Source organism: Elephas maximus, chromosome 27 (assembly GCF_024166365.1).
Source record: "Elephas maximus indicus isolate mEleMax1 chromosome 27, mEleMax1 primary haplotype, whole genome shotgun sequence".
NCBI lineage: Eukaryota > Metazoa > Chordata > Mammalia > Proboscidea > Elephantidae > Elephas > Elephas maximus.
Window position 1 is genome coordinate 6,228,285 of NC_064845.1, and position 24,925 is coordinate 6,253,209.

At 44.8% G+C, this 24,925-nt stretch overlaps 1 protein-coding gene across 4 annotated transcripts in view; it reads left to right on the forward strand.

The window, feature by feature from the left end:
• The first annotated feature begins 12,483 nt into the window (after positions 1 to 12,483).
• The window catches only part of UBP1 (upstream binding protein 1), a 54,665-nt gene continuing 42,223 nt past the window's right edge, over positions 12,484 to 24,925 (forward strand). For 2 of the 4 annotated variants that reach the window (XM_049871129.1, XM_049871131.1), the window contains exons 1-2: positions 12,485 to 12,694; positions 24,766 to 24,917. In XM_049871129.1, the coding sequence (XP_049727086.1) occupies positions 12,582 to 12,694; positions 24,766 to 24,917 (265 nt within the window). In that variant the 5' untranslated portion in view covers positions 12,485 to 12,581. Of the gene's footprint in view, positions 12,695 to 24,765; positions 24,918 to 24,925 lie in introns of those variants that run through there. The other 2 variants (XM_049871130.1, XM_049871132.1) reach the window with 2 other exon arrangements.

A 24,925-nucleotide genomic window follows, 5' to 3' on the forward strand; every position in this document is an offset into this window, starting at 1 on the left:
ATTTTATTGTAGTTCATTAGTACTGTTTTGCAGCTATGAAAAAGAAAGGTCTAGAACTCAGCTGTAAAAACAAAACTTTCAGTTAAGAATGTATGGATCTTTATTGTAGGATATTTGGAAAATAATGAAAAGCCAAGTAGAAAAACAAAATAACCTCTGATATCACCACTTGGAGATAATTTGTGTTGATATTTTGTGGGGTACTAATGTAATGAATTGACTTAATACTGAAAACTGTAGAGACATTAAGTTTTGTTAACCAGAAGAGTGTTAGGATTAGAATTAGCGAACATTCTGAGTGCTTCTGTTTTCTGCACGTACTGAACAGTACATTTTTAATATGTTAATCCTTTGTCCTTCTACAAGGTGACTTCTAAAGGCAGCAAAGTGTTCATCATATGCCAGCACATAATGCTGGGTGGTTGATCTTCACTGAATATTCTTAGAACAGACACCTACGTCTTTGCCACATCTCCAGTTATTTCATACTAGACAACTTGAAACTGCTAAATATAGAAAGCCACACTTATTTGAAGATACACTGAATAGCTGGGTTGAAATTGTAATTGCAATCTAAAATAGAACAAGAAAATCAGACAAGATTTCTTGACATGTACTAGATTTTCAGTTTTTCAAGCCTGCCTGCATTCATCCATTAACGGGCATGAGTACCTGCCTTCAAGGGGCAAAGTAAAGCACGTAACTAACACAATGTGGTTGGCGATTGGTGGAAACGCTGGGTGCTTTGATGGGAGCTAGGGGCGGAGGGAATCATGGAAGGCTGCCTGGGAGAGACGATGCTTAAACGTCACCTACGGGCTGAATGTGTGCTAGATGCATTGGGAGTCAGAGAGTGGGTTAGAGAGTGGGGAGGTCAGAGCGAAGTGAAAGTGGCAAAGCAGAGAAGCTTAAAATGGCAAGAAACATGGGGGCATTTCACTGAGACTTTAAACCATAGCTGCTTTTTCTAAGGGTAAAGGTCACACTCTTCCCCTCTCCCTTAAAAGTGCCAACAACAAAAAAAAATGAATCATCTGTGGACCCTCATGACCAAGAAAACTTGGATAGGGCTTTTCCCGTAGTTGGTATTTCAAAAATGTTTTCTTGACATAAAATTATACTAGTCAGTGTGCTTTTTCACACGGAACATGTCCCTTTGTGTCTCCCCAGCTGGCCACTATTACACAGCTTGGTTTGGCAGAAATATAGGATACCGGTGGGGGAATGACCCAAGGTGGAGTGATAGATGTCCTAAGATAGATCCTAAGGTGAAGGATTCACCGAAGACTTAAGCAGAAAAATAACGTGATTAGAACTGACATCATGAACACTTCAATTTTACAGAATCTAAGCGTTAGAAGTGAGGTATTTGCAGGCCACGATGGTTTATAACACTGCAGGCCTCTCTCCTAACTTACTGCTGATGTCCTTTATTCTCTTATTAAATACTTGAGCACCTGCTAGGCGTCAGACACCCCTAAAATCTGTATGCTCCAAATACGTAGTTGTGGACCTGGTAACGGAAGAGATGCGTTAACGTGCCCTCAAAAATCGGAGTGGTGCAGGAGGGGCAGGCCTGTAACTTGGGGTAGAACAGCACCCAGTGGCGCCGCTCCCGGCACACCGTCCTGAGCAGCAGGCCTCCTACAGCCCGGATCTCCCGCTGTTCATTCAATGTTGGTACCAGACCCTCAGGGCAGCAACTCGCCCCTGAAGAAGGGCAGATCTGTTTTTTTTTATTAAAAGCGAGTGCAAAAAGACATTGTGTGACCATCAGTTTTGCTGGTTTTATTTTTAGCCAAGTTGAGGTTAGAGTAGAAAGTAAGAATCGGGGTTGGCTTACTTCAACAAAGCGAGAAACCTGCTTTTCTCCATCCTCTTAAAGCAGTGGTTCTCGGGGGGGGGGGGCTGATTTTGCCCCCAGAAGACATTTGTCAATATCTGGAGATGTTTTTGGTTGTCACAGCTGACTGGCTTCTAGTGGGTAAAAGCTAGGGATGCTGCTAAATGTCCTACGATACCCAGGATGGCCCCCAAAACAGTTATCCAACTGAAAATGTTAACAGTGCTCACTGAGAACCTTGTCCTAAAGCAAACGGGTTGCCACAGACAGACTCATTATTCTCTTCATTCCAATCCTATAAGGCAGGTATTATTATCATCACCATACCCAATTTACAGAAGAAGAAACTGAGGCTTAGAGAGGTTAATTGATTTGCCCAAAGGCATGGAGCCTGGAAGCTTTGTAACCAGGTTTTAAATCCAGACTGTTTGAAAGCACAGCTGGAAAACTTAATCACTGTGCCCTAGTTATTCTACATGAACATTTTAAGGTCCTTACCCACTTTGTCAACACTGGTGCTCTTTAACATACCCCCTCAAAAAATAGCATTTCAAAATGGCTCTTGAGGTCTTTTGAAGAACTAGTGTATAAAAGTATTGAGTTTCTAAAAACACACACATCTAAGCTAGGAACGACTCACAATAAGTAAGAATAATATTCCAGAGGACGCAGTTTATGTATCTCCTCCTGTACCGGAAGCATTGATAAAACGAGGCCTCATAGTTCAATGCAAACATCTGCCTTAAGGGACCTAAGAGCCCAAAGTGGGGCTGGGCAGGACAGTGGAAGCTGTGTGGTTGCAGCTTTTTGCCTCCCGTTCCAGACGCTCCAGCTGCACCTTCTCGCTGAGACTGCTCACACTTCACATTATGTCATCCTTCCCCAACTATCCTTCCCCTCTGCTTGCCTGTCTTCCAGGCTGGATGGTGAAGGAGGTCTCAGGAAGACACCAGACAACAGCCCTAAGGAGAAGTAGCAAGTCCACATTGGAATGCAGGCATACCAGGCTCTGAAAGACTTGATGAGTGAATGTATCGAGAGGGGATTTTCTCAGCTTTGGGGAACATACCTTGACAATTAAGCAAATGAAAAGCCAAATACAGGACTGGACAATGTTATAAAAGAATTCTCGGATCAAGTAGACACTTGAGACTATGTTGGCATCTCCCATCTGGAGGGAAGATGAGAGAGCAGAGGGGGTCAGAAGCTGGTGGAATGAATACGAAGAGAGTGGAGGGAAGGAGCTGGCTGTCTCATTAGGGGGAGTGCAATTAGGAGTATATAGCAAGGGGTATATAAATTTTTGTATGAGAGACTGGTAAACTCGCTTAAAGCACCATAAAAATTTAAAAAGAAAAAAAAAGCCAAATGTCATACTATATCCTCAGCTGTAATATTTAAATATACAAAAAAAACCAAACCCACTGCTGTTGATTCCGACTCATAGTGACCCTATAGGACAGAGTAGAACCGCCCCATAGGGTTTTCAAGGAGTGGCTGGTGGATTCGAACTGCCCACCTTTTTGTTAGCAGCCTGAGCTCTTAGCCACTATGCCACCAGGGCTTCATTTAAACATGCATAATGTTAATAATCCATAGCGACCCTACAGGACAGAGCAGAACAGCCCCGTAGAGTTTCCAAGGAGCGCCTGGTGACCCGATGGCACTGGGTTTTTGGGTTAATGTTAATAATGAAAGTTGACTTAATCAAAAAGACACTATATTTATGATGAGGCAGGAGATGTATAAAGAGTTGAATTCTCAACTTTCATTGTAAACACAAGTCAGTAGATACTGTCTAAAACTCAATACCGGAAGAAGTCGCTAGGGGCTGAAAGTGACTCTTTTTGGAGAGTAGCAATCTCAGGAGAAAGGAGTTTGGGCCAGGGGACTAATATTCTGACAATAAGCCTAGTAGCATTAGTGGATGTTCTAAACTATGTACTTTTGCCACTTCGATTTTCTTAAAAAAATGAATTTCACCAGTGCTTCCAGATGTGTACTATTCATGGTGGCAAAAACGAGAACCCCCGCCCAAAAAAAAAAAAAAAAGAATGCAGGTGTGCAAGAATCTCTTCCCTCAAGGAACTTAACATTCTAGCCGGAGAGACAGACAGACAAATAAGAAAAATGCGGCATATGTGACATAGCAGTGGGGACTAAGGAGAGAAAGATCAGGGAGTTTTGGGAATTAATAGTTGGAATATACGGCCTTGGTGATAGAAATGATGCCGGAGATTGCATGATAGAATTTCGCAAGACTAAGGACTTCTTCATTGCAAATACCTTTTTGCAACAACATGAACAGTGACTATAGGGTCGCTATGAGTTGGAATTGACTCAACGGCACTGGGTTTGGTTTTTTTTTTTTTTTTGGATACACATGGACCTGGCCAGAGGGAATACACAGGAATCAAATCGACTACATCTGTGGAAAGAGACAATAGAAAAGCTCAATACCATCAGTCAGAACAAGGCCAGGGGTCGACTGCAGAACAGACCATCAATTGCTCATATGCAAGTTCAAGTTGAAGAAAATTAGAGCACGTCCATGAGAACTGAAGTACGACCTTGAGTATATCCCACCTGAATTTAGAGACCATTTCAAGAGTAGATTTGACACATTGAACACTAGTGACCAAAGACAAGTTGTGAAACGACATCAAGGACATCATACATGCAGAAATCGAGAAGTAATTAAAAAGACAGGAAAGAAAGAAGGCCAAAATGGATGTCAGAAGAGATTCTGAAAGTTGCTGTTAAATGCAGAGTAGCTAAAGCAAAAGGGAAGAAATGATGAAGTTCAAGAGCTGAACAGAAGATTTCAAAGGGCGGTTCAAGAAGACAAAGTAAAGTGTTATGGTAAAATGCACAAAGACCTGGAGATAGAAAACCAAAAGGAAAGAACACGCTGGGCATTTCTCAAGCTGAAAGAACTGAAGGAAAAATTCAAGCCTCCAGTTGCAATATTGAAGGATTCTATGGGGAAAATATTAACACAAGAAGCATCAAAAGAAGAAGGAAGGAATACACAGGGTCATTGTACCAAAGAATTGATTGACGTTCAACCGTTTCAGAAGGTAGCATATGATCAAGAACTAATGTAATGGTACTGAAGGAAGAAGTCCAAGCTGCACTGAAGGCATTTGCAAAAAACAAGGCTCCAGGAATTGATGAGATGTTTCAAAAAACAGATGCAGTGCTGGAGGTGCTCACTCGTCTTGGTCATCTAGTGCTGCTATAACAGAAATACCACAAGTGGATGGCTTCAACAAACAGAAGTTTATTCTCTCACAATCTAGTTGGCCAGAAGTCCAAATTCAGGACTTCAACTCCAGGTAAAGGCTGTCTCTGTTGGCTCTGGAGGGAGGTCCATGTTATCAATCTTCCCCTGGACTAGGAGCTTCTCAGTACAGGGACCCCGGGTCTAAAGGACGCACTATTCTCCAGACTTCTGTCTTTTATATCTCAAAAGAGATAAATTTATGACACAATCTAGTAGATTGAGTCCTGCCTCATCAACATAACTGCTGCTAATCCCATCTCATTAACATCTTAGAGATAGGATTTACAACACACAGGAAAATCACATCAGATAACGAAGTGGTTGACAAGCACACAGTACTGGGAATTGTGGCCTAGCCAAGTTGACAGGTATTTTGAGGGGACACAATTCAATCCATGACACTTGCCTATGCCAATGAATTTGGAAGAAGGCCACCTGGCCAACCAACTGGAAGAGATCCATATTTGTACCCACTCCAAAGAAAGGTGATCCAACAGAGTGCAAAAACTATTGAACAATATCATTAGTATCACACACAAGTAAAATTTTGCTGAAGATCATTCAAAAGTGGCTGTAGCAGTATATCAACATGGAACTGCCAGAAATTCAAGCTGGATGCAGCAGAGGACATGGAACAAGGGATGTCATTGCTGATGTCAGATGAATTCTGGCTGAAAGCAGAGAATACCAGAAAGATGTTTACCTGTGCTTTATTGACTATGCAAAGGTATTCAACTGTGTGGATCATAACAAATTATGGACAACATTGTGAAGAATGGGAATTCCAGAACACTTAATTGTGCTCATGGGGAACTGTACTTAAACCAAGAGGCAGTCGTTCGAACAGAACAAGGGGACACTGTGTGTTTTAAAGTCAAGAAAAGTGTGCATCAGGGTTGTATCCTTTCACCATACTTATTCAATCTGTATGCTGAGCAAATAATCCAAGAAGCTGGACTATATGAAGAAGAACACAGCATCGAGATTGGAGGAAGACTCATTAACAACCTGCGATATACAGATAACACACCCTTGCTTGCTGAAAGCAAAGAGGACTTGAAGCACTTACTGATGAAGATCAAAAACCACAGCCTTCAGTATGGATTATGCCTCAACATAAAGAAAACAAAAATCCTCACAACTGGACCAATGAGCAACATCATGATAAGTGGAGAACGTATTCAAGATGTCAAGAATTTCATTTTACTTGGATCCACAATCAACGCTCATGGAAGAAGCAGTCAAGAAACCAAATGATGCATTGCATTGGGCAAATCTACTGTAAGTATGTCTTTAAAGTGTTAAAGAGCAAAGATGTCACTTTAAGGACTGCGGTGCATCTGACCCAAGCCTTGGTGTTTTCATTCACTTCGTATGCATGTGAAAGTTGGACAATGAGTAAGGAAGACTGAAGAAGAAATGCCTTTGAATTGTGGTGGTGAAGAATACTGAATATACCGTGGACTGCCAGAAAAACGAACAAATTTTCTTGCAAGTATAGCCAGTATGCTCCTTAGAAATGCGGATATCCAGACTTTACCTCACATACTTTTGACATGTTATCAGGAGGGCCTGTCCCTGCAGAAGGACATCATGCTTGGTAAAGTAGAAGGTCAGTGAAAAAAAGGCAGACCCTCAATGAGATGGATTGACACAGTGGCTGCAACGATGGGCCCAAGCATAACAACGATTGTGAGGATGGCACAGGACCAGGCAGTGTTTTCTTCTGTTGTACACAGGGGCGCTAAGAGTTGGAAGCTACTCGATGGCACCTAACAACAACAACAACGACACCCAAAGCAAAATGCAGATTCAATGGAATTCATATCAAAATCCCAATGGTATTTTTTGAAGAAATGAAAAAATTCATCCTAAATTTCATAGAAATTGTAATGGGCCTGAATAGGTTAAACCATCTGGAAAAAGAATAAAGTTGGAGGACTCACACTTCCTGATATCAAAACTTTATGCAATGCTATAGTACTCATAACAGTGTGATACTGGCGTAAGGATAGAGATGTAACCCATAGAATAGAACTGAGAGTTCAGAAATAAACCCTCACATTTATGCTCAACTGATTTTTCACAAAGGTGCTAAGAACATTCAATGGAGAAAGAACAGTCTCTTCGACAAATGGTTCAGGGAAAACCGGATATCCACATGCAAAAGAATGAAATTGGGCCCTTACCTCATACCATAAAACAAAACCAAAACCAAAAATGGATCAAGGACCTAAATTTAAAGCTATAAAATTTTTAGAAGAAAACACAGGGGCAAATCTTTATGACCCTGAATTTGGCAGTGGTTTCTTAAATGTGACCTCAAAAGCATGCGCAATAAAAGAAAAACTAAATTGGACTCCAAATTTTAAAAGCTCGTGTTTCGAAGGACACTAGCGAGTGAAAAGGCACCTCACAGGATGTGACAAAATATTTACAAATCATACATCTTATAAAGTTTTAACATCTAAAATATTATCAAAGAACTCAACAACTCAACTACAAACAACCCGATGAAAAAATAAGCAAAGGACTTGAATTCCTCCAAAGAAAACATACAAATGACCACCAAACCACATTAAATACCATTTCATGCTCTTTATGATGGCTATTATTTAAAAAGAAAAAAAAGGAAACTGACAAGTGCTGGAGAGGATATGAAGAAACTGGAGCCCTTATACATTGCTGGTGGGAGAATGTAAAATGATGCGGTCGGTGTGGAAAACAGTTTGGCACTTCCTCCAAAAGTGACACAGAAGTACCACGTGACCCAGCAATTCTGCTCCTAGGTATATACTCCAAACCATTGAAAACAGAGACTCCAACAGGTATTTGTACATCAGTGTTAACAGCAGCATCATCCACAATAGCCAAAAGGTAGAAACGACACAAGTATCCGTGAACAGATGAACGGATAAACAAAACATGGTGTATGTGTATGTGTATATATATATATATATATAAATATTATTCAGCCATAAAAAAGGAATAAAGTTTTAACACGTTACAACACAGATGACCTTGGAAACACAACGATAAGTAAAAGTAACCAGATACAAAGGGCTGTGTATTTTATGATTCTATTTACATTAAATGTCCAGAATAGGCAAATCCAATTTTATGATTCTATTTACATTAAATGCCCAGAACGGGCAAATCCGTAGAGATAGAAAATAAATCAGTGGTTGCAAGGAGATGGGGGAGGAGGGAATTGTTGATGAGAGGAACCGCTGGTGGTGAAGTGGTTAAGAGCTATGGCTGCTAATGAAAACAGTGGCAGTTCCAATTCACCACGTGCTCCTTGGAAATTCTATAGGGCAGTTCTGCTCCGTCCTATAGGGTCACTATGAGTTGCAGTCGACTCAGTGGCAATGGGTTTGCTTTAGGTTGATGGGAGCCCTGGTGGTGCGATGATTAAGCATGTGGCTGCTAAGCTTAACATCAGCAGTTCAAATCTATCAACCACTCCTTGGAAACTCTGTGGAGCAGTTCTACTCTGTCCTATAGGGTTGCTGTAAGTAGGAACTGACTTGATGGCAATGGGCTTGTTTGTTTTGGTCCATAGGTACAGGTTTCTTTTCGCAATGATAGGATGTTCTGTAATTAGGTAGTAGTGATGGCTGGACAGCATTGTGTATATATACTAACCACCACTGAACTGTGCATTTTAAAATGGTTAAAATGGTGAATTTTCTCTCAATTAAAAAACAGAAGACTGGCTACACCCTTAGCTGTTACAGATCTTTTAAGTGAAAGTATCTTTGTATGCCCTTACCTCACTTTGGCCTTTCCTTCCCCTATGTGGTCTTTACGTAGAATACTGTAAACTGTTACACATGTAATTTGTTATGCATACAACCTTGTTTATAAAACAGGAATCTTTACTGGTGTATTCTTTCCTTTATTTCAGGGTGCCGTCCACCATTTATGTATCTTTTTGTTGACGTACTTGCTCAGTGTTTTCAAAGTTCTTTGTTGGGAAACATTTTGACCCTTTGTATGCCTGAACACACACACCTTCATCTAACTCTTACGTAAATAAATGTTAAGCTGAGCAAAAAAATTCTGGGTTCTAAATTCTTTTCCTTCAACACTGAATTATTCCCTTATCTTCGAACATTCAGTGTTGCAGTCAATTATTTATTTATTTATGTCGGTGAACCAATTTATATAAGTTTTTAGGAAATTTTCTGTCTTTAATGTTGCATTTAGGTGTTTTCTTTTCCTTCCATGTATCCTGTTTGGGATTCTAAGAGTCTGTTTGTGAACTTCTTTGCTTTGCTTTTATTCTTGAGAAACTCTAACTCTTAAGTTCTTCAAGTATTTCCTATACTTCCTTTATATTTCCATCTCTTTCTGAGACTCCTATTAATGACTGTTGGCATGTCTGTTTATATCCAACATAACTCTTAATTTTTGCGTTTTCTGGGAGAGTTTCCTAGCCTAGTTCTTAAGCTATATTACTTTTGTAATCAATAATCTACTTAATTTCAATCACTACAAAAAGATTATAAGTTAGTATATTTTGTTTGGCATATTTAATATGATTATTTTGGATTCTCCATTTGATGCAGATTGGTAAATTAAACTTTTCAGATATTTCTATTTTATCTGGTTATGGTTATGAGCCACCCTGGGTAGTCTTGTATTCCTAGAGAGAAGTACTTAAGTCTAGGCCCCACTTTACGGCCCTCCTTTGAATAATTAGTGTTACCCCACTCCCTTAGGGAATCTCTACCTCCTCCTCCAAGTCTTTCTCTTAGGTGTCGTCTCCCTCAGGCCTCCTTTGAATAATTAGTGTTACCCCACTCCCTTAGGGAATCTCTACCTCCTCCTCCAAGTCTTTCTCTTAGGTGTCGTCTCCCTCAGGTCACAGAAAGGGTACGTGAAGTGGGAAATGCTCTCAGGACACTTCCCATTGGTATTTTTTCTTCATCTTAGCAGGGCTCAAGTTCCTCTCTGATATTATGGGTACTGGGCTGATGCAGTTTTTCTGCAGGGAGGAAGATGAATTTTCCAGAGATGTGTGGAAGAGACAGGCAAAAATATGTACAGCTGACATCCTCTGCCCAAACCCAACTCAGTCTGCGGAGCTTGGACCTCTTCTGTTCTGGGCTGCTGCTCCCAAAGACCCAGGCGCCTTCGTCGCCCCCTCCCCCCTCCCCGCATTAATTTCTTTTATCCATCAATGTTTCCCCCGGTCACTGTGGTTTCTTTAAATTGGACTCAGGGAAATAGCCTGTGTTATTCTGCTACTTCTCAGGCAGAGACGACTGGCGTCTTCTTAGATTTCTAAGACTCTGCTTCTAAGTACAGACTGATAAATTGATGGTAGCTTGCGCAATTATACTATTCCCAAGAATCGGAGAATTACCTTAGTTCTTGGACACACATGGGGTGGTTGCCGTAAGTCTGAATCGACTCAGCAACTGGCTTTTTTGGGTTTTAATCTGGTTACAGACTGGGTTACAGGAACGAGGCCTGAGGATATTTAAGTGTCCCTGGAACGGCTACATATCTGGGCTCCCAACGGAACAGCCCAACTGTGTGTCCACCGACTATCTGACTGGTACTGCAGATTTATTTATCACAGCTGATTAGAGCTTTCTGAGCTGATGGGCTGTTTTGGCCTGGAATCACAGAGAACTGGGTTAGTCAAAAAGGCCTGGCACAGCCACTAACTGTGTAACCTTGGGCAGATGTTTTCACTTAATTTTCGCATCTGTAAAATGTTACCTTTTGTATTTACTTCGGTGGCTGCAGCAAGTGAGATGTTTGCAAAAATGTTTCGTAAAAACATCCCGTGAGTTGTTAACATGTAACGTATGGGCACTCGCCCCATCTCCCCCGCCCCCAGCAGATCTCCGAGTTTCACGAGTGAGGCAGCGCGCAGGTGGACCACTGCTCAGTATCTGACTGTTACTCTTGCGGCAAAAGCCCTGGCTTGCTCTCCAGGAGGAATCTCGCCCTCCGAGCTACGGGAGCGGAACCTCAGGAGCTCTATAACCCGCACGCGAGCCTACAAGTGCCGCCCCTGCCTCTCCCTTTCTCTTTCGCCTCCCGGGGGGAAAGGGGTTGGTCTTCAGCCCCAGTGGCCGTGGGACGGCTGGGTCGCTGAGCAGCACCTTCAGGTCTTCCCAGGTGTACTACTGTGGCCCTTCCTAGTGGTTTCGAGCTCAAAGGCTAAAAGATCGCACGTCTTTGACGGCAACCGACACTCTAACTTAACTCAAGTTCGCCATACTGCTCGCCGCAATCCGGCAGTCGGGGGGAAGACGTTCCGGAGCTCTTCCGGTGAGCGTTGATTGACTTAAGCTCATGCCAATCAAGATTTTCTACCCAATGGGCCTTCCAGTCCCGAGACGGAGTGCGAGGTGATTGGCTAAGATTCACAACTGGTTTCCCCCTCCGGTTGAAGGTAACGGGCAAAGACTACTGGGAAAGTTCACAAAAGGAAAGAGGCACGACCGGAAGTGGCGCTTGGGACGGCTCGCCTACGGTGCTGCCCAATGAACCTTCTCATTTGGCAGCAAATTCAGTCCTCGAGTCCGCCCGAGGAGACCATTTTGATTGGCTGCTCAGGCCCGAGCCAAAGAGGCTCACGGGAGTGTCGTCCGCCCTCCCCTGGTCATTATTGACCAGTTCGCCTGTCAATCCCCTCGGCTCCCTGGAGGGGGCGGGAACAGGCCGCCGTCGGGCACCGCCCCTTCCTGGGTGGCGTGTGGCCGGGCGGCGAGGCCGCGGGGGCAGGGAAGCTGCCGCGTGGGCGGGGCCGCGTGGCCGGCGGTGCGGCCTCTCGGCGGCGGGCGGGCGCGGGGAGTGTCCCGAGGCGCCGGCCGCGGGGGCGGGCCGGGGCGGGGGCGAGCGGAGGGCGGGGCCGGGGCGGGGCCGAGGTAGGCGGAAGCGGCGAGCGAGCTCGAGCCGGAGCCGGAGCCGGAGCCACCGCGCGGGCCGGCGGAGCTGCGTCGGCGGGGTTGGCCGGGGCGGCGGGCCGCGGAGCCCGGGCGGGCGGGTCGCGGGCCGGGGGTCGAGGCCGGGCGCGGGGTGCGGTCGGCGTGGCGGGCTGAGCTCCCGTCCCCGCGCGGTCCCGGGGAGGATGCGGCCGGGGGCCCCGGGGCGGGGCGGGCGGCGGCGGCGGCGGCAGCGCTAGCGGCGCGGGGCGCGCGGGGCGGGCGGCGGCGGCATGAGGCGCGGGGCCGGCGCCCGCGGGAGGGAGGCGCTGCCGGCGGCCCGGCCGCTCCCGCTGCAGCTGCTCGCCGGGCTCGCCGGGCCCGGCCCGCGGGGCCCCGGCCGCTCCCGCCCCGGCCGCCGCCCGCGCCGCCGCCGGTGACCGCCCGCCGCGCCGCCGGAGGCTTCACCCGCGCCCTCCCCCAGGACGCGCCCGCGGAACCCCGGCCCCCGGCCCCGGACGCCGAGGCCGCGTCGCGCGCCGGGCGGCTGCGAGGCCGGAAGATGGCCTGGGTGCTCAAGATGGACGAGGTGATCGAGTCGGGGCTGGTGCACGACTTCGACGCCAGCCTGTCGGGCATCGGGCAGGAGCTGGGCGCCGGCGCCTACAGCATGAGGTAGGGGGCGCCCCGGGAAGCGGGTCACCCCGGGGAAGCGGGTCTCCCCCGGCGGGCGGGTCTCCCCCGGGAAGCGGGTCACCCCGGGGAAGCGGGTCTCCCCCGGCGGGCGGGTCTCCCCGGGGAAGCGGGTCACCCCGGGGAAGCGGTTCTCCCCCGGGGAAGCGGGTCGCAGGTGCCCGGGCCTCGCCGCGGGGCCTCCAGCCTGGGCCTGGGTCCCCTGAGAGCGGCCCGGGGACGGGGGAAGGGGCCCACTGCCCCGCGAGTCACTCCCCAGCCCCTTGGAGACGGGGCGAGACCCTAGCGAACCCGCTGCCCTCCGGGCGGTGCCGACCCACAGCGACCCTGTGGGACAGAGCACAGCTGCCCGGCAGGGTCTCCAAGGCTGCCCCGTCTTTCTCCCGCGGAGAGGCTCGTGAGTGGGTTCGAACCATCTTTCGGGTAGCAGCCGAGCGCTTTAACCACTGCGCCACCAGGACCCTGGAGATGGAGCCCAGTGCACGAAATGGCAGCCTTGACATCGGGAAAACACCCTGAGACGTTTTGGTGTCCGTGCCTTCGTTGCCCTGCGCTGTAGTTTTGCTGGGCTGGTTATTACAATCAGTGGGTATTAAGGTGACATATCGCAGGTGAACGAGGAACAGCGGGGAAAAGGCAGGCCGACTCCGGTTATGTGTTTTTGATTGTCTCAGAATTTCTCATTTGGGGGGCCCCCCTCAAGCCGTTTCCCCAGGAAGAGGGCTTTGAGGTGCACTGATTGCACCGGGAGCAGGAGTTTGTTTAGTCTGAGCTGTCTGTACCAGCAACCATTCATTTTCCTTAAGTTTGAGAAGTTGAAACATATCTGAGCTAGCCTCTGGCCTTTTTCCTGAAGAATTCTTGTTTTTAACTACTGTTGGTCGGCCAGTTCACTATTTTTGGTTTTTTTTTTAGCAATTTTATTAAAATATAATTTATGTAGCATGTAGTTTACAGGTTAAAGTGTACAGTTCAATTATTTGGCAGCTCTTTATTCATGTGAATGAAGTGAAGCTTTCCAAATAACGTTTCTTGAAGTAAAGCCTGATGTCTTTGACGTGCTGTACAGCTTCCCAGTAGCTTTCATGTAGGCATCTAACTGCAGCTCTCAGGGAGGCCAGGGGGCCTCCATGTCGTGAAAGAGGAAAGACTTCAGGGTCAGAGCAGGCCTGGAATGTTGGGGGTGACCTCTTAGGTAATTGGGCTTTTACATCTTAAAGGGAAACTCTTGGGCTATGAAGAACTATCGGAAAGATGCACGTGGAAGCCAGTGCTGGAAAGCATCTTAAACTGAGGTTTGGGTCACCAGTGTCTGGGCCTCAGTTGGCCTCCGCTGGTCTCCCTGAACTTGGCACCTCCTCTGTCTCCCCTTGTGCAGCTTCAGGGCTCTAGATGAGGTGGTTTATTTTCTAGACCAGCTGTCTCAGTTGTGGAGGAACTTGAGTTACTGAAAGTCATGGAGATCACCCCAGAGGAGAGTTCCTGACACAAGGCTTCCCTAGTGGAAACACACCCCTGAGGTGCCAGGCTGCTCCTTGCAGTCAAGGTGGAAGAGGGCACATGAAGTGAGGCCAGTATGTGTGGGTTTTCGATCACATCTCGGTTGTGGCAAAATGAAAGTTTGCTGCTGAAAACTCTGCTTATTGATGCTTATTTTGAGCTAAAACTTTTTTCTAGGTTTAATTTGATACTTACTTGGTTTTAGTGTTTAGCCAACTGATTAATAGTAATTAGTAAAATATTATAATTGTAATAATAATGCATAACTGATGAACTTCTATTTATGGTTTAATTTCTACGAAAAGGACAGGAAATCTTGATGTTAACCCTTTTCCCGAATTTGTACATAACGCAGCGCCTGGCATTTTGTAATTGTGTGTTCTTTACAGTACTCCCCATGGGGAGACTTGTTTTTAGTACTGTGGTGAAAATACACAGAAAACACGCACCGGTTTGACAGTTTCTGCGTGCAAAGTTTAGTGACGTTGATTCTGTTCTTCCTGTCGTACCACCATCTTCCCTGTCCTTGTCCCAGTTACTCTGCCCCATTAACATAAAGTGGACCCCTGGTTGCCAGGGCGCAGTGGTTAAGAGCTTGGCTGCTAACCAAAAGGTTGGCAACTTGAATCCACCAGGTGCTCCTTGGAAACCGTATGTGGCAGTTCTGCTCTGTCCCGTAGGGTCGCTATGAGTCAAAATCAACGGCAAATGGGTTAATGGCTAAGGAGGGGGCCCTGGCGGCACAGTGGATAAGCACTGGGCTGCTAGCCTAGAGGTCAGCGATTGGAACTCACCAGCTGCTCTGAGGAAGAAAGAGATGGCTGTTGGTGTCCTTAAAGATTAAAGATTACAGCCTTGGAAATCCTGTGGGACAGTTCTGCTCTGTCCTATAGAGTTGCCGTTGAGTTGCAGTCAACTCGATGGCACTCAACAGCAGTGGCTAATGACATTGAACGTCTTCTCATGTATTTGTTGGACATTTGGGTGTCCTCTTTGGTGAACTGTCTAGGTCTTTTGCCCATTTTTTGACTGAGTTGTTTGCCTTTTTGTTGTTAAGTTATAGAAGTTTTCTCCGATCCTATAGGTTGTCTTTTCACTTTCTTGATGAAGTCCTTTGATGTACAAAAGTATATAATTTTTATTTAGTTACTGTGGCTTTGTGGTCTGTTTTGAAATCAAGATATGTGGGTCCTCCTACTTTTTTTTTTTCTAAAATTGCTCTAGCTATTGAAGGTCCCTTGCCATTCCATGTAGATTTGGGGATTGGCTTTCCCATTTCTGTAAAGCATGCTGTTGAAAATTTGACAGGGATTACATTGAATTTATAAATTATTTTGGGTGTAGTATTGACATTTTAAAAATATTAAGCCTTCCACTCCATGAACACAGAATGTCCTTCCGTTTATTTAGGTTTTCTTTAATTTCTTTTAGTAACGTTTTATAGTTATCTGTATACAAGTCTTTTCCTTTCTGGTTAAATTTTTCTTAGTACTTTATCCCTTTAGATGCTCCCCGTGAGAAAACGTTTTACGTTTAATGTTTTTGGTTATGTCCTTTGATCTAAATTGTTGAGTAACTTTGAAAGGAAATACCATTTTTAAGGAGCTTATTTAGTAATAATTTCGTGCTTAATTGGGTCCTCAAAAACTAAGAGGAGCCCATGAGTGCCCTCGCCTCATGCAAATTCAAGGCCCTTTATTTGAAATTCAGATTTAGAAAATTTCAAAATTAGGGAATTAACTTGATCGGGAGAAAGTCTGGAGAAGGCTGTAGGCTGTTGCAAGCCTCCTTCCATTGCAGTTTTGGTGCCGGTGCCAGGCCCTGGAGCTCCGGGAGCGCCCATCAGAGCACCCACCATGGCCACACCCTCCCGGGTCAAAGCCGCTACTTCTTCACGTGAGCAGTCTCTTTTCCCCTGGCAGCAAAGGGGAAGTGAGGCTGCCGATGCTGGCCTTTCTCCTCCCTTTGTTCTGTCTTAAGTTGAAGACTTAACCTGAGGTGGTAAACTTGAGGAAATGATTGGAAAAGTGATTTATTGATAAAAATTTACTTTTTAGGCAGCTTTTCATTTTTACAGTCAAGTATGATTACTGTATTTGCTTTTTGGATGGCTTTAAACAGGAAGTATTTCTGAAGGCTGCTTTTAGGGAGTGGTTTCATCAGCTTTTTGGGACAGTAGCTTGAAAGAAAGAAATGGTTTCTCTAAATAGTCGAACTTAATTTAAAAATATTTGTGTTAAGTAGTGCAGCTTGATAGTATTGGGGATATGTCGAGGCTAATTTCCGATGTTACCTTTGCTTCCCCCTTTTTCTTCCCCCTTTGCTCTGGCTCTCTTTGTGCTTTCTTCTGTGCGTACTGTTGTACCGTGTGTGTATGTGAGGTGTAAGCTGTACAGATTCTTTCTGAAACGTTTCTGTAAAGCTTAGCTGCAATTCAGGATTCTAGAGATGCACAAAGACATCTTAGGAACCTTGTAGACCAACCCTTTTCTTATATGAATGAACTGAGGCTGAGTGTTGCTAAAGTGATTGGCTTGTGCGGCCGGAAAGTGGCTACCACTCCAAAGGAAGGTTGGTTTCTCATCACTGAGAGAAGCCTGAAACCCGTTGTAACTTGAAATCTGGGCCACTCATGTTGTGTGAAGTAAGGAGCAGATAACTCAATGACTTTAAAAAATAAAACCCATTAAAACTCTTCTAAGAGGGTCTTTTGGACCACCTGGCAATTTTCTTTCCATCTCATTGTGCACATGAAATTTATAATCTGTAGTAAGTTGATTTACAGGATTTACAGTTGGTATTGAACTATTTTTGAAGGAAATAAGGAGTGATGGCGGCTTCTCTAGATTACCCTCAGTGAAACTTTGACGCTAAATTATGTATCGTTTGGAAATACAAAGGGCATCGTCCCAGCCCTGTTTGTTAAACTTGACTGTGGTATAAATCTACTTTGAAACAAAAATTAAACTTTACTGCTTGTATTCTAAAGTGGGAGATAGATCCATGTTTTACAGACAGCTTGCTAAATCAGAAGATTAAAATAGGACTTACTATGTAGCTATTAATTATCTTTTGATCTCATGCTAAAACAATGTCTCTGAGCAGGTGACATCTTGAAAGGAAAGAAAAAATTTAGAAGCGAAATATTTAAAATTTATTATGGTGGTGGGTAAGAATATTTCTGGAGGTGTCAACAATAAAGCTTATTTTAAGTTTAAAAAATTTTTTCTGAATTTAATTTCGATGGTGGTCCAGGAAAGAACTTTTAAATAAATTGAGGATTTTAAAAGTATGTATTGATTTCAGATTACAGTGTCCACATTGCTTTTATTTTTTTGTGTGTGTGGTAAAAATATGCATAACAGAACATTTGCTAATCCAGCTATTTTTCCACGTAGAATCAGTGACATCGATTATATTGATCATGTGCAGCCGTCACCACTCCCCTGTTCCGGATCATTCCACCACCATTAACAGAAACTCAGCGCCCTTAGCAGTGTGCCCTCTTGTCCCTCTCCATCCCATCCCTGGTAACCACCGACAAACTATGGTCTCAACACAGCCATGCCTCACTTAACGTCCATGGTACCTTCTGTGAAATAGGACGTTAGGTGATTTGGAAGTTGATGTGCCATATCACGGATAAAGGTCCCTTCAGGCATTCGCCTCCAGGATATAGAGGCTTCCTCCACATTAAAAACTTGCTGGGGAAAAATAACCCCCCTCCACAATTGGCTCGTCTAAGGTTTCAATCAGGTCTGCTGCTGCCCGCTCCTCAGCCCTCGCAGACTCACCGGTCCCTTTCACACTGTGCAGCGAAAAACATTTGAACTACCCAGACCTAGCACTAAACTAGGTATCCAGTCACATCTCAAACAAGCTTCGTGCCTTAGCGGCGATCGTCGGCGTGCTGAGAAGGGTTCACTCTCGTGTTTGGACCTCAGTCACGTCATTGGCAGTTTCTCCATGTCTGTTACGGGCCCTTGCGTTTTCCTTAGCCTTGTAACGTGCAGTGGAGCTGATCCTTTAGCACCTTGGAGAATTTCTTCTGTTTTTGAGGATCGTTGTGATTGTTGGGTGTGACATGCCTAAATCCAATACGTCCCATTTTCCGATTGGGATTTCTGAACATGCGGTCGGATGTTGGCCGAAAGGACGTTACGCGGCACGTGGCTGTATATTTGCCTGTCTCATGTAATTGAGGCCGTACGGTATTTGTCCTCCTGCAATTGATTTATTCACTCAGCATAGTATTTCCAAATATGATGTGTTTCACTCAACATCTCACGCGTTGTGGCGTGCATCAGGACTTCATTCTCCTTATGCCTCAGTAGCATTCTGTCGTATGTGTTTATACCGCGTTTGTTTATCCATTCATCTGTTGATGGACATTTCGGTTGTTGCCACTGTTTGGCTGTGTGGACAGTGCTGCAGTGAACATTGGTGTTCAGTTTGCGTTTCTGCTTTCAGTTCTTTCGGTATATACCTAGGAGTGGAATTGCTAGGTCTTTTGGTAGTTCTGTGTTTAATTTTTTGAGGAACCCCCAAACTGTTTTCCACAGTGACTGTACCATTTTCATTCCCACCAGCAATGTGTGAGTGTTGCAATTTTTCCGCATTCTTGACAACACCTGTTGTTTTCCCTTTTTTTAATTTTTGTCATAGCTACTCTAATGAAGGTGAAGTGGTATCTCATTGTGGTTTTGACTTGCTTCTCCCTAATGACTAATGGGAGCCCTGGTGGCACAGTGGGTTAAGAGCTTGGCTGCTAACCAAAAAAATGAGCAGTTCAAATCCATCAGCTGTTCTGTGCAAGTCCAGTGGGGCAGTTCCGCTCTGTCCTGTGGGGTCACTCTGAGTCGGAATCGACTATAAAGCAACAGGTTTGGTTTGGAATGACTAACGAAAGGAGCCCTGGTGGTGCAGTGGTTAGAGCTCTTGGCTGCTAATCGAAAGGTGTACAGTTTGAACCCACGAGCCCTCTGTGGAAGAAAGATGGGGCAGTCTGCTCCCGTAAAGATTGCAGCTCTGGAAACACTATGTGTTACAGCTCTACTGTGTCTTACAGGATCGCTGTGAGTTGGAATCTACTCAATAGCAGTGGGTCAGTGACTAATGATGGAGCCCTGGTGGCTCAGTGGTTAAGTGCTCGACTGCTAACCAAAATTTTGTTGGTTCGAATCCACCAGCCACTCCGTGGGAGAAGGACATGGCAGTCTGTTTCTGTATGGAATTACCCTATGGGACATTTTGACTCTGTCCTATAAGGTCGCTAAAGTTGGAATCTACTGGATGGCTACAGGTTTCAGGTTTTTTGTATCGAGAGAGAGAGTTATTTCAAGGAAATGGCTCACGCAGCTGTGGAGGCTGGCAAGTCCCAAATCCGTGGGTCAGACATCACGTGACAGAGTACTGTGGTTGCAGGGGCTGACGAACCCAAAATTGGCAGGTCAGACGGCAGGCCACTGGCTTACGTCCCAAGAACCAGAGGTCAGAGGATGACGAGTCAGACTCAGGATATAGAGAGCGGGAACTTTGCCAGAACATCTGTATGTGTGGGAGGCAGGCCACACTACCAAGGAAACTCCCTTTTCCACTGACCGGCTGCTCGCGTGAGGTCACAAAGTGGAGGATAATTACACAGTATCTCCCAGACCGCAGAGAATCATGGCCTAACCAAGTTGACACATAATCTTAACCATGACACAGAGTAAGTATCCTTCCGTAACACACGTCTGATAATTACAGCATCCGAAGTCTTTGGGGTCTGTATCAGTCCGTCTCCAATCAGGAAAATAGAAACCACTTAGATGTTTGAAGCAGAGAAGGATTTAATGCGGTATTTGATTGCAAAGGTGTTGGAAGGGCTGGGCGAGGAGGGTGTGTTACCTGTGACCAGGAAACCATGTCACTTCTGGGCTGGGTGCTGGAGGCATGATGGCCCTTGCTGCTCTGAACCGTCCTGGGCCCAGCATCTTTGTGCCTGCCTGCTTCTGGCTTTTTAATTTCCTGCCAGTGGGTTCCCTTTGGAGCAACCTAACAAGAGCCCAGCTGGCAAGAAGTCTTCTATATGTAGCTTTCAGGCCCCTAATCCTCTGCCGCAGAGGCAGAGAGCCGAATACCAGCAGACAGAATCTGGAACTTGGTATATGCCATCTGTTGTTTTTGCTGATGATTCTTGCCCCTGGAGTCTTGTTTGTCCTTGTGTGCCTGGTTATTTTTGGTTAGTGGCATTTGAAAAATTACTTGGAATACTTTGAAGCCTCAGGCTTTTTATTTCCTTCTCAGACCCCTTGGGCTCTATCCGTCTGGAATCACCTTGTCCAAATTCAAGGTTAAGGTTCCCTGAACCACCCTGGAGAAGCTAACTGGTTCTGAAAGTCCGTGCCAAGGCTTGCTTACTTTTTCCTCAATTTTAACCTGGGTGGTACTTAGCCCTCTCCATCCCGGTTTAGTGTGGGTGAGGGTATTCTTGACCCCCAAAGCTACCAAAACCATAGTGCAGCTTTGCAGTTCTTTTCTCAGGTTGGGGAGGTGCCATCAGGCAAATGCCACTTAGAATTCTAGGCTTGCTCCTCTGAGTTCTTGCTGCTTTCTCTTAGATTTTAACCTCGTGTTTCCTAATTATCTCGTATCGGGCTTCCGTACTCTTAAGAATACTTGTTCATATTGCAGCTTTTTTTCCTACTTGTTCTCAGTGGGAGTAGAGTGGAGCCAGTCTAAACTGGGTAGCCTGCCATTACTGCAGAGTCCCTGGGTGGCACCAGTGGTTAAGTGCTCGGCTACTAGCTGAAGGGTTGGTGGTTCCAACCTACCCAGAGGTGCCGCAGAAGACAGGCCTGGCAGTCTGCTTCTGAGAGGTCACAGCCTGGAAAACCCTTTGGGGCAGTTCCGCTCTACACGTGGGGTCTCCCTGAGGCAGAATCGACTCAGCAACAACAGAGCCCGAAGATTCATTCAGGTCTCTCGGTATTGTTATTTCCATCTTGGTTTCTTCCTTGTCTCTTGAATTCTTTAAAATTTTCATTTAGCTTTCAAATGTTTTAGCAGTCTTTCTGTCATTAAGAGAAATTCAGATTTTAATTTCTTTGAATAGCTAATATATTCATATAAACGAAAAAGCTACGAAAAGGTGTCCATTGACGTCTGCCCCTCGCGCTGGTGTCTCCCAGCCACTCAGTTGTCCTCCCTGAGGGCAGCTCGTGCTGCTGGATTCTCAGGAGTCCTCACGGCGGCAGCCTGTTGTCACTGATTTTTTATTTATTGCATGTGGTCTGGGAGCACAGTCTGCATGAAGAGGATTTTTGGCTGCTTGTCAGTTTCCTGTGTGGTCTTTTTCATGGTGGTTTGTCCACATTCCGCATGTACTTGAGGAAATAATTCTCTATTTGCCGTGATGAGAAATTTTTTTATAGTATACCCATTTGATCAAGTTTGTGGTTTTAAAGTGAGCTATGTTGTTGTTGTCAGGTGCTGTCAACTCATGGCAACCCTATAGGACACAGTAAAACTACCCCATAGGGTTTCCTAGGCTGAAATATTTATGGGAGCGGATTGCCAGGTCTGTTCTCCCACAGAGCTCCGGTGGGTTCGAACCACCAGGTGCTGTCAACTCATGGCAACCCTATAGGACAGAGTAACACTACGCCATAGGGTTTCCTAGGCTGAAATATTTATGGGAGCAGATGCCAGGTCTGTTCACCCACAGAGCTCTGGTGGGTTCGAACCACCGACTTTTGGATTAGCAGCTGAGTGCTAAACCATTGGGCCACCAGCCCTCCTTTGCCACAGGTAGATCTTTCAGTTTTACATATTTTGTGGCCGTGTGTTTGGTGTATTACATGATCAAGACGGTAGTAACTTTCTGGTAAAAAGAACTTTTTTAAAAAACTTTTTATTGTGCTTTAGGTGAAAGTTTACAGAGAAAATTAGTGTCTCATTCAGTAGTTTGTACATAAAGTATTGCTTAACATTGGTTGCGTTCCCCACAGCCTGTCAACAGTCTTCCCATTTCTGCCCTGGGTCCCCATTTCCTTCCGTCTGGATTTTCTACCCCTTCCTGTCTTTTCGTCTTTGCTTCTGGGCAAATGCTGCTCTTTTGATCTTGTATAATTGATTATTCTGAGGAGCACATTCCTCTCCGTGTTACTGTTTATATTATGGGCCTGTCAGACCACCTGGCGGAAAGGTGGTCTCCAGGAATGGCTGCACCTCCAGGTCGGAATAGACTCGTCAGCGATGGGTTTTTGGTTTTTTTATGAGCATTGTATTTCCTGTGTGGACCACTGAGGCTGTAACCAAGTGAATAAGATTGTGGTTCCCTTCTAGTATCTAAAGCATATAAAATTTTATTTGCAGTATGTGACAGTTTACTTCTTAATAGCCATTCTTATGCAGCCTTATGCCTTGCTTTAATGATTTGTGTCTAATGATTAACCCAAGCCATTAGCTTTGGAATCTTAAAATTATTCCACCAGTTTGGTTTGTTCATGTAACTGACGTTTTTGAGTCGTAGTTTTCAGCTCATTTTTTTCTTTCTCACTGATGGGTCTCTAAATGCGTATGTCTGTGTGACGTAAGAATGTTTTTTTCTCTACCCTGGCGCTATTTTGATTGTTTTGGATGTTTTTCATAAAAAAAGCTTCCCTGAGTCTTAAAGTAACATTTGAAGTCTCCTTTAAGTTCTAATGTCTGCCCCAAAGGCAGAAACTTAGATGGGACAAAACCCCTTGGCAAGTGTTAAGAACTCTAGGGAGGTTTGGGGACCATCCTTGACTGTGTGGTCCTTGGTTATACTTAGGTCCTCGGGAATGTTTTGATAATATTAATAAAGCAGAAGAGAGAACTAGTGGGCAGTTCAGTCTCTTTGGATAGTGAGTCCAGTGCTTTAATAGAAATATGTGCGGGGAAGAGGAATGCAGGTAGGGATAACTTTCCCTGCCAGAGTTTTTCTCCCATTTCATTTGTTTTCCACATTTTGTTTTTAAATTGAATTTAATTAAAATGGGCTAGCCAAACATAAGAGGTAGTCACCAGCTTACAGAAATAGCCGTTTAAAGCCAAGCCCCTGCCCTTGGTGTTGATGCAGTAGTTATTCATTTGGCTATTTTGTTATTATTTTACTTTTTGTTGAGGAGTGAATACAGACAAGTTATCAAGGTATAAATGTACAGCTCAGTGGATTAGGTCAAAAACAAACACCCTTATACAATACTGGTGGGAATGTAAAATGGCACAACCACTTTGTAAACAGTTTGGCAGTTCCTCAGAAAGTTAAACAGTTACCATATGACCCAGCAATTCTGCTCCTAGGTGTGTATACCCAAGAAGATTGAAAACATATGTTCACATGAAAACTTGTCCATAAATGTTATAGTATCATTATAGTAGCCAAAAAGTAGATCACACGATGAATGGATAAACAAAATATGTTCTGTTCATACTATGAAATATTATTTGACCATAAAAAGGAATGAAGCACTGACCTGCTACAACATGGATGAACCTTGAAAACATGCTAAGTGAAAGAAGTCCGTTACAAAAGGCCATGTACTGTGTAATTCCCTTTGTATGAACTGTCCAGAAGTAGGCCAGCCTGTAGAGACAGGAAGTAGATGAGTGGTTAGGGACTGGGGGAGGGCAGAATGGAGAGTGACTGTTACTGGATGTGGGTTTCTTTTTGGGGTGATGAAAATGTTGTGGAATTAGTGTTGTGGTTGTATAGCTATATGAATATACTAAAAACCACTTAGTGCACTTTAAAAGGGTGAATTGTATGTGAATTATGTCTCATTGAAGCTGTTAAAAAGACCAAAAAAAAAAAAAAAAAACCCAACAACCAGAAATACCCAAACACGCTCATGTAACCACCACCCTGATTAACCGAGACTAGAGACAGCACCCTAGAAGGCCCACCCTTACGCCCCTCCCAATCAATGCCCCAAGTTATTCTTGTGGGGAAAACAGCAGCTGCTGTTATTGGTACTGTTTGCCTCTGAGAAGCAGCCTTTGTTTCAGACGAAGCATGAAGCTAATGCTCTCAGTACTTGCCTGGCTGAGCACGGAACTTTTTACAAGGGGTCATTTTAATCACGTGCTTGCTTGGAAATCTGTGGCCCCAGTGTGATTTACCTTTGGCAGCAATAATAGTTCCCACCTTTCAAAACAGGTAGATACACACTTTTTAACTTGCTCTAGAAATAACTTGGAGTTTAAAGTGTTCAAAGAATTTTTAAGAGTAGCTTCTAAAAAAATACTGTCTATATTGTGAACCTGGTCTGTTACTTAATGAGCAGCGTGGACTTCGTTAACTCTCAGCCACCTCTGAGTCTTCTCCCGAGTTAGAGCTGCCTCTGGCCGCCCCTTCTCCCAGTGAGGTGCGGGGTTGGTAACGCTGCCGTCTTTTGGGTTAACCACGTTAACGTTGCTAGTTCTTTTATTCTGTATATCATGTCTCATGTTACTTTTTAAAAGAAATTACTCATAAATGTTTTGATATGCTGTTATGTGTTAGTAACTCCCAATAAGGTCAGTATTGATTTTTGGGTTTTCAGTGATGTGCTGGCATTACCCATCTTCAAGCAGGAAGATTCCAGCCTTCCGCTGGATGGGGACACTGAACACCCACCCTTTCAGTATGTCATGTGTGCCGCGACATCACCCGCAGTGAAACTGCACGATGAGACGCTCACGTACCTGAACCAAGGTAAGTAC